Source organism: Gekko japonicus, unplaced genomic scaffold (genome assembly GCF_001447785.1).
Source record: "Gekko japonicus isolate JY-2015 unplaced genomic scaffold, Gekko_japonicus_V1.1 scaffold409, whole genome shotgun sequence".
NCBI lineage: Eukaryota > Metazoa > Chordata > Lepidosauria > Squamata > Gekkonidae > Gekko > Gekko japonicus.
In genome coordinates, this window is record NW_015161963.1 from 77,691 (window position 1) to 90,161 (window position 12,471).

The 12,471-nt window shown below is 46.2% G+C and overlaps 1 protein-coding gene across 2 annotated transcripts in view; it reads right to left on the reverse strand.

Annotated features, from left to right (window-relative positions):
- Positions 1-12,471, reverse strand: part of LIMK2 (LIM domain kinase 2) — a 32,268-nt gene that overhangs the window by 15,281 nt on the left and 4,516 nt on the right. For both annotated transcript variants that reach the window (XM_015429599.1, XM_015429600.1), the window contains exons 2-6: positions 9,898-10,033; positions 5,344-5,453; positions 3,340-3,528; positions 2,014-2,119; positions 1,349-1,545 (exon numbers count right to left, since the gene is read on the reverse strand). In XM_015429599.1, the coding sequence (XP_015285085.1) occupies positions 1,349-1,545; positions 2,014-2,119; positions 3,340-3,528; positions 5,344-5,453; positions 9,898-10,033 (738 nt within the window). The remainder of the gene's footprint in view (positions 1-1,348; positions 1,546-2,013; positions 2,120-3,339; positions 3,529-5,343; positions 5,454-9,897; positions 10,034-12,471) is intronic.

Below are 12,471 nucleotides of genomic sequence, written 5' to 3' on the forward strand. Positions count from 1 at the left end.
GCTAATGAGTTCCTGCTGTTGGGTGTGGCCTGTTATGCTAATGAGTTCCTGCTGGGCTTTTTCTACAAAAAGAGCCCTGTTAAAATCCATAATCACAGCTCGCTGTAGGGAGAATCTGGCCCATTGATGTAGACAGGTACATCAATGGGCCAGCTGCCATTAAGTGGGGTGCTCTATTTTACATGTTACCTTGTGCTCTGTTCATCCCCCCCCCCCATGTATCTTCCTGTGTAGGTGTTTACTGTCTTTTGCTTGCTACACTGCGGAACTGCTCAAGGTCAAACAGCTGGAGGTGGGATGGAGTTATGCCATTGCTCTGCTTATTATGTATTTGATGCCTGAGAACTGAACTTGTGTTTATGTTGTAGAACCATTGGGTTCCCAAGGAATTGGGCGCTAGTTTTATCTACATTCCCGCCAGCGGGAATTGGTCTCATTGGCTCTAACCTGGTTCAAGTTCCTTTATTATGTTTCCCTATGAGACTTGTAGTCATTCCTAACAATTCTTGTGTTCCTGATCTAACCATCGCTTTATAATAAATTCTACTTTGTTCATCAACCGTGGATTTATTTCGAATGCATGGGGAATCGGACAGTGTGGGAGACAGCAACCTGGGGGGGGGGGGGCCATGGGTGGACACCTGCTGCCTCAGCCAGAGGTCTGGCAGAACAGCTCGCTCTTGCAGGCCCTGCAGAATTGAATAAGATCCTGCAGGGCCCTGATCTCAACAGAGAGCATGTTCCACCAGGTGGGGGCCAGGGGAAAAAAAGCCCTGGCCGAGGCTAAGCGGACGTCCTTTGGGCCAGGGATCACCAGGATCTCTTTGTCCCCAGCAAAGTTTGAACTGACCAATCTGTAAAATGCCCTACTAAAGAAGACTACCTTGCAGAAAATGCCAACCATGGTACCCTTCTGGCCTTATCCAGGAGCCCATTCTGTAAAATACAGCCACGACAGAAGAAAAAATGGACACCTTGCCAAGGAGGCCCATACCGACCTGACTGATGGAGGGCTGTGCCAAAAGCAACCTGAAGGGAGGACCTATGCGGCCACACAGGTTCACACAGCAAGAGTGCTTTAGGTACGTGGCTCCCCAAGGTTATGCAGGGCTTTAAGAAGCAAGAACCAGCCCTCTGAATGGAGCTTGGAAGCTAACAGGCGTTTTACCCCTCATCCAAGGTTCTTCCCTGCCAGACTTCAGAAAGGCAGGAGAAAAGGTTCTTGTCTGACACCTCACCTAATCGACCATGCTCCAGATGAGTTACAAGTCCACCAAAAACCATACCATTTACAACCAGAGCTATCCCGAGATGAGCAATGAAGGCTGGGAAGCTTGTGACCCAGTACCTGAGGGAGCGACGGCGCAACGTTCCTTGCAGGTTCTCCTTGAGATCCAGAGGGGAAACAGGACAGGGAGAGGAGGGCTTTTTAATGCGTGTGGGCAGCCGGGAGTCCAGGCGCAGTCTGCCCAAGCGCTGAGAGACGGGGTCATGCTCGATCAAGAGCTGAAGAGTTTGGCTCGTCTTGCGAATCAAGTCCTCCACCTGAAGAGCAAAGCCAGGATTAAGGGAAGCATTCAGTGGTTGGGGCAGGAGGAAGCTTCCATCCCCAAAAAGACCCAAGACGTATCCGGACATCAAATGCCTGATCACGGCAGAGCCGAGGAGGAGAGATCATTACAGCCATCACCATTAGCTGACGCAAGCTTAGCAGTAAGATCTCTTAGCCATTTGTAGTGCCCTCCATTCTACTTGTACATCTTACTTAAATTAAGCCGTCTACAAGAGATGGAAGTCAGCATTATCCCAGATGCACACAGCAACGTGATATTGAGAGTCAGCTCACAAACACCGGGAATCTACTTTTGAGTTCAACAAGACAACTGAAGTTTTCCCAAGAATCAGATCAAAGATCCCAGCGGTTCTATTCCACACAAAAAATGATCCAAGACCAGAGGAGAAGGGTCAGATGGAGACACTTTCAGGATCTCATGGAAGAAAACAAAAACATACCTCTTCTGTTCGTAGCGTGCGAATCGGGGTTCCGTTTATTTCTAAGATCCTGTCTCCAGGATGAATAGCGTTCTGGACATCAGGACTAATATGCATTCGGTTGACTCTAAACAGAGAAGACCGTGTATGCAAGAGATGCTGATCAGAAAAAAGAATAGTTCTGGTTTTTCAGCCAGCAACACACAGACAGGAGAAAACAAAAACAACTAAAAAGCAAAAAAGAACAGAAGCCACATTTGCAGGATGCAATCACCCTGGTTTTCTGATATGCCAAGATACCACCAAGCAGAAAGGCTGTTTTATTTTAAATATTGGTATACCACAACATATTAACTTTTATCATCACTGGGGACCCACAGCAGCTTACATTATTCTCCTCTCCTCCATTTCATCCTCACGACAACCTGGTGAAGTAGGTTAGACTGAGAGGGTGACTGGCCCAAGATCACCCATCGAGCTTTCATGGCAGAGTGAGAATTTGAACCTGGGTCTCCCAGATTCTAGCCCGATATTCTAATCACTACATCACACTGGCTCTCCACCATGCATGTGACCACCAAGGCAGTTAATATACAATTCACCAGTAAAAAGGATGGAATGCAGGAGAGCAATAAGCATGTAGGGTTGGAAAGTGAGCATCATAAACAAGAAAGGAGCAACAGCGAGGTTCAGAACACAACATAATGCTGCTCAGTCAGCACCCCATTGGTTCCCACACTCCTCCCCCTACTCCAATTCTCCCTTCCCTGGTTACTGTTAACTTTGGTGCACCCCTGTGCTGTAACTGTTGTCAGCCTTTAAACCAGAAAGTGAAACCCACTTTTAGCCCTTGTTTGAACTTCTGGGTATGCTCATGAGGATGCATCATATCCTTGGTTCATGCCAGCCAGAGAGGGCGGGGGGATCTGCCCGGACAGGGTATGGGAGAAGAATGACAGCCTATGAAGGATTCTCAGACACACAGCTAGGACATGGAGAGCTTTATGTTCCAACCAGATCACAGTGCACAGCCCCGACGATGACCCCTGAAAACGAAACAGCCCCATAAACACACTGGAGCTTTAGACATAACACCAAGGAATGGAAACCCAGTCTCCAAAAAAACACTGAGCAGGAACTCAACCAGCTACTGTAATAAAAGCCAGAAATCCAAGAGTTGGAATCTTTCACCTTTCCACTGTAACACTCAGGTTACAGTACAACAATATATAGGGTTTTATAGATTCAGTAGTAGATGCTGCAACTTCCTGCTGCCCAAAATTTCTCAGCAAAGGCACTCTCTGGCATCCAGCGGCCCTACAAACGTTTAGTAGAGTTCATACTTACTCTTGCACTTGGACACTGGTGGCGTAGTTCGAACAGCCGCCTTCGACAGCCACCGACAACCCTCTCTTGCCATCAGTGGCCGCCGGCATGGAGATGAGCGTCAGTGTGTAGGGCAGCTGTTCACATAACAACTCCGTGGACAACCTTTCTATCATCGGCGTCAGCACAATCTGGTTATGACATTTGCCACTGAACAAGAGAGCAAGGAAGTTACTTCAGTGACCATCTTTCATCCCTGCGGTTAGCTTATGCAGAAAAAGAAATGTGTGGACAACATTATTGTTCCTCAGTGGCCGGCCTCTAAGCCGGAGGAACCCAACCAAGCCTCTGTACCTCCCCCACCACCACCATCGATCTCTGCAATAAGTTCTTAAAAAAAAAAATTGTTAAAAATATACAAAGACATAGAAAAATATAGTAGAATAAAAAGATTACCAACTGTAACCCCAACAACAAACACACACACACACAAACATACAATACATATACCAACTATGTTTCAACTATAATCCCAGCAACCCAACAGATAACACCAGGACAGCCTTTCACAGTTCCTTATACCAGATTAACAAGTTCAATGGCTGTTGGCAACCTATCCTAGTCAAAAGGCTTCTGTATGGTCCTCTCTCTGTGTGTATACTATTTGCTGCAGCACATGTACATGGTACACACAGTACCAGTGTGGTGTAGTGGTTAAGAGCAGCAGACTATAATCTGGAGAACTGGGTTTGATTCCCCACTCCTCCACATGAAGTGGCCCTGGGCCATTCACTGTTCTCTCTGAACTCTCTCAGCCCCACAAGTGCCTGTTGCAGGGAGAGGAAGGGATGTGATCGTAAGCGGCTTTGAGACTCCTTAAGGTTGAGAAAAATGGGGTATAAAAACCTGCTCTTCGTCTTCACCAGCCAAAAACTTCACTTCTCATCCATTGATGTGCTTAGATGTAGTGTCATAGAGGATGGAAGCAAAGACACAGGAGAAAGTTCAAGAAGTAGCTCTGCCTACCCCACAGTTTGAAAGCCACTAATATACACTACCATGGCTTCAGCTACATTCCAGGGGAAGCCAGTGTTGCTGAAATGTCCATCGGGACTTCCGCAGTGAAAAGATCCATATCGGCAGGACAAGATCTCTGAAAAGCAGTAGACTCACCTGCTACTGAACCTCCCTGGCACAACACAACCTCAGGCAAGTATTAAGCATGCTCTAGGTTCATGCAAGGTACTGGCAAGTGCCTTACATGAACCAAGCACAAACCCTCAAATGTTCTTTTTGAACACACGCACGCATGAAGCTGCCTTATACTGAATCAGACCATAAGTCCATCAAAGTCAATATTGTCTACTCAGACTGGCAGCTGCCCTCCAGGGTCTTTCACATCACCTACTACCTGATCCTTTAATAGAAAATGCTGGGGATTGAACCTGGGACCTTCTATATGCCAAGGAGATGCTCTAGCACTGAGCCATGGCTCCTCCCCTTTGCACCAACTCCTCCACAATACTTGGAGGTTCCTGCCCTGACCTGGACAGTCCAGGCAAGCCCGATCTCATCAGATCTCGGAAGCTAAGCAAGCCCAACTCTGGCAAGTACTTGGAAGGGAGACCTGCAAGGAATACCGGGGCTGGGACACAGAGGAGGGAAATAGTAAGCCACCTCTCTGAAATGTCCAAGCCCCACTAGGGGTTGCCACGCATACACACCCACAAAATACTCACACAAAAAATACCTGGGGTTCTTTGCCAGATGAGTCTCGAGGGATCCTTTTTGTATTAATGCAACAATACAAAAATTGCTCTTTAAAGGTAGCAAGCCATCGACTAAGGACATAAGCAAGGTATTTTGCCACAGTCCCTTTCCTACATATAAAAGGCAGCCAGGTCCCACAAGGAATTCAAATGCCAGCACATTAGACAGAAGGAGGAAAGACTGGCACAGGCCAAACACAGCACCGGTCATTACTCATGCCTATTCCAATAGCAAGCATCAGACACTCCACCTTACCAGTAGAGAACGGAGTGTTGCACCAAAGCATACGTGTCGCCATCTTCAATGATCACCTTGCAACTCATACAGGCAAAGCATTCTGGGTGGTACTTGTATTCACCAGCAACCTGCAGAGAATTGGTCCAGTTGGAGATCAGGAAGTAAGGAACAGCACAGAGGGCTGCAAGTGAAACAATCACCCCATTAAACCCAACATTTCTTCCCTACATGCGCTTGCCTAAAGAATGTTTCACTCCATTCACACCTGAGGGTTCAGCTGATGCATCTCTGCCAAAATCAATTTTCTTTTAGCAAGGAAGGAACAGCATACAACCCGTCCAACGACCTTCCAAAATACCAACCATGCTCCAAGACCTATGGCATATTCTCTTGCTGCCATGACAACGGGCCTTGCAAGAAGGTGGACCTAGCCAACCACCTTCAAGAGTGACTAAGACCTTGTTGAAGCAGCCTCTATGAACTCCTAAAATTTCACAGTCTGTCCTTTTGTAATGTGAAATGATAAGTGGAGAAGGTTTATATGCAGAAGACTTATTATCTTTGTTTCACTTCCTTTCCTATATACCTCCCCCCAAAATTAATAAAATTAATAAAATGTAATATATATTTAAAAAAAGAGTGATTAAGACCTTGTTTAGGATGGCCTTCAGGCCGCCATGGGCAGAAGGAAACCGACTCTCAAGTCTGATGGCTATGACCAGACATTCCTCAGTTGATAAGGTACTTTTAATGTATTATTGCAAGGTTTTATGTACTTTGAAAATACTTCAAGGGGCTCAAAGTAATAACAAATACAGTACTTTATTTGGGGTAGTGCTACACTGGAAAGCAGCCCTAAGCAATGTATCATGAACTAGTCATTGATGTGAAGTACACTTGCAGTGAAGAACTGCCAACTGGCAGCCTGTAATTAATCTTTAACCCTAGAGGTTTATTCTGTTGGACTCTAACAAGTTTTAAACATGGTATGGGAAGTTGGCTAACAGTTTCACTTGCTTCTAGGTAAAGAATTTAAAAGCATTTGCATGTTGTACAACAGAGATGACAAACTTCAACATAGTGCTAAGATCTATTCACAACATTATTGCTTTGTACTGCTCACATGCCATTAGATGTGTATATGTATGGACTGCCGTCACTGGAAAGCCCTATTGTGAGAGACTGGACAGCTTGTCATGAGGGTTCATTTGTGAAGCAAACTAGAGATATAAAAGTTGGGGGGGGGATGAAAAATGCAGAAAAAGCCCCCCCTCCCCCAATTCTTTCTCCCGAGGACTTATTTTCATATTTTCCAATGGAAGAATTGGAAAGTTTGGGAGAGCACTAAAATTTTTTTATCTTTTAGGATGAGTAAAATGCTTCTTAAGGCAAGGTTTTTCTCCTCCAAAATGTACAGCATGGAAAAATTTAGAAAAAAAAATCAGAAATGTTGGGAAACACTGGGAAAAAACCTTTTGTCCCCCATTTTGGAATGGGTGAAATGAAAGGTAAAGATTTTTTTTTTTAAAGTGTCACATGAAAATGCTTGTGCATGACAATCTACAACACTACCTAATGATCATTCCTTTGTATAATACAGACATATACATGTTCAATGATATGTCTGTTTAAATGCTATAATTAGTTTAATGATAATACATTATCAGAGCTCAGTGTTTTCCAACATCATCAGATCTATATATCTAATAGCCAAGTTGCCCCCGTGAGTGCGGATCGCTAAATCAGCGCTCCGGGGGCACTTGGGGGGGAGGGGGAGGTTTGTGCACATGTGGGCCAGTCCCCATGTGTGCACAAAAATGCTAAACCTTGAAAAAAAAATTGGGGGGATGTTTAAATCCCCCCGAAAGTGCAAGACCGTTCCGTGCGCATGTGCACGGAACGCTTGGCAACCGAGGCAGCCGCCGCTGCTTAGAAGGGAAGTGGCGAGCGGCGAGCAGCGAGCAGTGAGGGGGGGCAGAGCAGCGAGGGCGGGGGGAGGAGAAAAAGCCGCGAGGCTTCGGAGCCAGGGGGAAGGAAGGCAGGAAAGGCGCCTGGCAAAGGAGGCGAGCGCCGCGCAGAAGGAGCAGGGGCGCCCTTGCCCGGCCCAGCTTGCAAGGAGCCAGCCCAGGTCCTCCGCCGCCGCCGTAGCTGTCACGCATCGCCGGCCTCGGACTGTGGGGCGAAGAGAGAGGGGGAGAGAGAGAGAGCCGGGGGGAGAGAGAGAAGGGGGGGAGAGAGAGACAGAGAGAGAGACTGGGGGGGGAGAGAGGGAACGGGGGAAAGAGAGAGACTGCCCCCCCCACGAGTATCGCGGGTCCCCCCTTGTTTAACTTAATATCCAAATATGCTGAACATTCTACCTATCCTGACTGTGTCGGTGTTTCTGTCTAAACATACTTTCTTCTGTTTAAAAAAATTGCTTCCTGTCTTCAACTTTGTTTCCTCCTGCCTCTCAGGTAGCCTACAGTGCAGCAGTTTGCAACTGTTTACCAAGTATTGGCTCTGCTTGCTATTTTTCTTACAGAAAACAAAAACATTAATACTTTTAAATTTCCATAAATATGCCAAATAGTTCAATTTTATATGCCAAGTTATAAATTATGGATTTTATGTTAAATCAGTATAGGTTTGATAGGAAAGTATTGCATACAGTTCCATTTTTCCAAATAATTGTTTTTCTTCCCAAGAAGCAGGCAGAAAAGTTTTCCTGTGCCCTCAAAATGCCAGAAATTTTACATCTCTAGAAGCAACACACACTTTCCACCTCCAGGCCACACTAGAAAACAAGAGCAGCCTCAGGAGTACAGACATTGATCATCCTTTCCTTACAACAAGGAGACAAACTGCCACACGCAGTCAGGAAAACACGAGGAAGACAGCAATGACAGACAGCCCCTGGCAGTATTCTAGACCTGAAGGAGGGCACAGAAAGGGGACCAGGGACACTTATGGCCCTTGGAAAGCCAATCCTAGTAAGCAAGCAAAAGCCCTGACCAGGATAGCCCTGGCTAGCCCAATCCCACAAGCAAAGCAGGTTCAGCCCTGGCTAGTATTTGGATGGGAGACCTCTAAGGAAAACCAGGGTCGCAACACAGAGGCAGGCAATGGGAAACCACCTCTGAACGTCTTTTGCCTTGAAAACCCTAAGGGGTCACCATAAGTCAGCTGTGACTTGATGGCAAAAAAAGTGAAAGATCACTAGTTCTAAGCACAGACACACATTCAAGAGCACAGACCTCTGTTGTGCTCCAGTTGTGAAAACCATATTTGGATGAAGACCATGAGGAATTTCAGACAGGCGATGTATTCTGGGAGCGGAACGGTTCCCAAATGGTTTCTGGTCTGTCATTTCAGACAGAACCGTTTGAGAACCGGTTCCCTTCCGGAATATATTTGTCATTTCATACACAATTGCTTCTGTCCCATTTAGGAAACGGGGCTGAAGCGTTTTACCTGTCAACTGCTTCCAAGTACTCCTCAGTTTCCTCTCCCGGTTCTGATGCGCTTTTTCCCGCCGTTTTTCGCCCCGTGCGGGCGATCTCCGGCTTTTTTTTTTTTTTGGAACGTTTGCTTTATAGCGCTATAACGGTATAACAGAATAACATTATATCAATCCCATTGGAATGCATGGAGTGTTTTGTTATACTGCTATAGAGCTCTAAAGCGAACATTTAAAAAAAAAAAAAGCCGGAGATCGCCCGCACGGGCGAAAAACAGTGGGGGGAAAGCGGGAAAAAGCGGTGCAGTCTGAAATGGCAAACCGCTTCAAATCCAGCTCTTTACCGGAAGGGGAAAGCCATGTGTGAAATGGCAGCCCTATACTGGTTCACTTCAAAACGGATCATTACCGGCTTGAAAACGGGTGAAACTGGGTAATGTGAAATTCCCCCATATTTTTATTCTCTGCCTCAGCCCAATCCTGCAAGCAGGTACGAGTGCACAAACAGCTGCTTGCTTCCCCCATCAAGTGCACATATCATTTCTCAGCCCATGTCTTACCCATTAGTGCAACAATACGCTAATGAGAAAAGCTGGCACTACTATAAACACACCTGCTGAATTCAATGCGGGGGGGGGGGGCTTTTTCCTCATTGCTTCCCCGACACCTATCAGTGCCACAGAACAGCTTAACTCTACAGCCAGTTACATCTCTCCCAAGCATTACATAAGCCCCAATAAGGACATCCCAACCTCATATGCAGACACCCGGCATGCAGTCTGTCATCTCCCTGGCTTCTTGCATGACACACCTGTAGCACACACACAGGTGGACTTCGGTGCTGGGAATTCTTGTGCAAAGTGCCCTTTCTCTAAAGGAAGCACTTTGCACAAATATTACAGTATATTGCAATCAGCGTTCTGTTCATAACTCGCAGACACCTCACCCTCCCAACCCCCAGTATGAGCATGCAAGGGCAATGGAACCTTCGCAGGTCAAAGCTGGACTGATGCAAATCTCTCCACCACTACCACTACCACTACCACTGCATACTCTTGTATTGGCTCAACAACCTTTCCTCCGTCAACAGCTACTGGTAGTGCCTCAAAGGGAACAGAACTCTAGAGCCTCACCATCACAGGTCCAGTCATCAGCAAAGAGCAGCCATGACAAGATTCTCCAAACTTCCTCCAGTAGTCCTTGTGGCAATAGAGCTTCCCGTCCTTTTCATAGTACCAGTTTGTGAGAAGGTCCTGGCATTCTGAGCAGCTAGGAGACAAAGTACAATAATGGAGACACCCACATAAACACCTTTTCCAACATTACATCCTGCTTGCTATCCAGCCACATTTTATTAACGCACACACGGAAAGTAAGTTGAAACTTGGCAGTGAATTTGTACATTCAGAATATTTTTGTCGCTTCCTCTCTCTCTCTCCTTCTACGCCAAGAAGAATTTGAGAAGGCAAAAAAACAGAAGAGGAAATTTCCCAAGTGTGATCAGCATACCCACTGAAACAAACTAAATGGTCTCCTTAAGGGAGGGGTGGACTGAAGGAAGAGGAAAGGCTGAGGATATGCTTGAAGATGTGTTAGAAAGAGGGTCAGGAAGCAATTACTGAGGGAGAAGAAGAGTTAGCCAGAAGACTGACAGGGGCATGAGCTGGGCTCTGCCCTTATACACTATTTGTGTTCCAGACTCCCACTTCGACAGCTGACGTGGAACCATCAGCCCACGGCAGAGCTAGAACCTGAATCCTGGAGTATCCAGGCAATCTGCAGTGCTTCTTGTAAACTAGACAGCTTGAGGGGAGACTTCACCATCTTCTACACTGTTCTGCTCTCCGTTTCCAAAGAGCACTTCAGCGGCAGCAACACATTGTTGGTTTCCACACCAGTCATCGCTACATTTAATGGAAGGAGACAGGAGAAGATTTCACATACCAAAAGTGGCACAACAGACTTCAAAAAGCGTCTAGGCCTTCTCATCTACACTAGAAAGTTTGACCGCAGCCACACAGGAGACAGGTAAGCCTGTGTACAAAGGCCACAACAGACCACACCAGCAGCAGATTTCTCTCCTTATGAGAAATTAGCATCAGGAAAGCCTTTCCAAATGCTGGAAGGAAACGTGCCATATGGAAGTCTTCAAGAGACACTAGGCTTCCAGATCTTCTTTGTTATACCACTAGCCCTCAGCATGGAGGCCTAAACTAGGCCCTCAAATGGTTCCTCAGCCTCTTCCCCTCTCATCATTATTGCTTCAGGCTTTTGATTGCAACTTGTGCTTGGTAACGTGCTCCAGCCTAGATGGTATGCTTCTTTTTTTTGACACTCCCTACACACAATACCCTAAGGAAGTTTGGCAGCCAAGACAAGACGCTGGCAGCCATCTCGAGAACTGGGTGTGCCTGGCAGCCAACCCCACCCAGAGCACCATCACATAGAACACCCCCCTCAGCCTTGTTCTAGAACACCTGCATGGGTGGTAGGAAGAGCTCTTCCCCTCCCCCAGGAGCCTCAGTCTCTTATTTCCATTGTCAGACTGCTTCTAAAATGCAGACACTTTCCTTAATAGGAAGGTTTCCCACCCTCAACCCAAGTTTAGGCAACTTATTACAAAGAAGGCAGCTTTACGATGTCACAGTGAAAAATATGAAGACAAGAAGACATAACTACAAAGTTGAAGACACATAATGAAGAGCTTCTCAACCCAAAGTGAAGTTGGATCTTAATTCTAAACCTTCCAGCCCCCTTACTCCTAACAGTTCCTGCCTCCCTATCATTGGCCCTCTCATTCTCCACCTCCACAAATGCCAATGAATTAAATGCCTCCTTAGTTTTAAATATATATAGTGCTGAAATGTCACACTGTGCTCTTATGCCCCCAAACTGTATTTATAAACCATTTCTGAAGATGCTTAAAGGCAGACTAATCTCACCAGCAACCTTTCACCAAGCTGCCACTGCGGTCTCACCTGCTACTCGCTTCAGCACTGCCCCCTTAGAAACACCCCTCCCTTTCCCAGGACTATACATCCATCCCATCAGGAACAGGGTCATTTCTGTCCTCAACAGCATCCAATACACCAGCAGACCTCATGTTTCCATTAAATGGGAGCTGGTTTCTCCGCTTGAGGGAACAGGTGACCTTCATAGGAGGTGACCTTCCACACTGTAAGAGGTAAGAGGGAAAGTCTTATTTTTAGTGTGGTCTAGATGTACTCTGTAGCTTCCATCACTCTCCTATGAATAAACAGCAACCCTTCTCAGTGTTGGAATATGCAAGGTTTACAGTGCAGCCTTATGAAGAAGATCTGAAGATCACCCTACAGGCCGACAGCTGAAGGACTGGTAGTTAGCATGCCTAGATTAGGAATTGCCCCCAATTTCAAATTATGTCCTTGCTGTCTCATGATTGGCTCTTCTGGAGACTTCCTGTTCCTGCAGAGCTTTCTCCTCCTTGTTCCTCCTCTCACAGCAGTTAGGCTAGACAGTTGCAGTTCTCTCTCTTCCATGTTCTATAAAAGTTTGTTCTTCTTTAATAAACCTACTTATTTTTGTCTAAGCAGTCAGTGCTCCACTTCCTTGCATATTTAAACTCTGCCAACACTCAGCGACCTTCTTGCAAGGCCACCCCCTACATCAAAAAACAAAATGAGAGGTAACATTTTTTTTGCATGTTAACTTTAGATCACATAAACAGA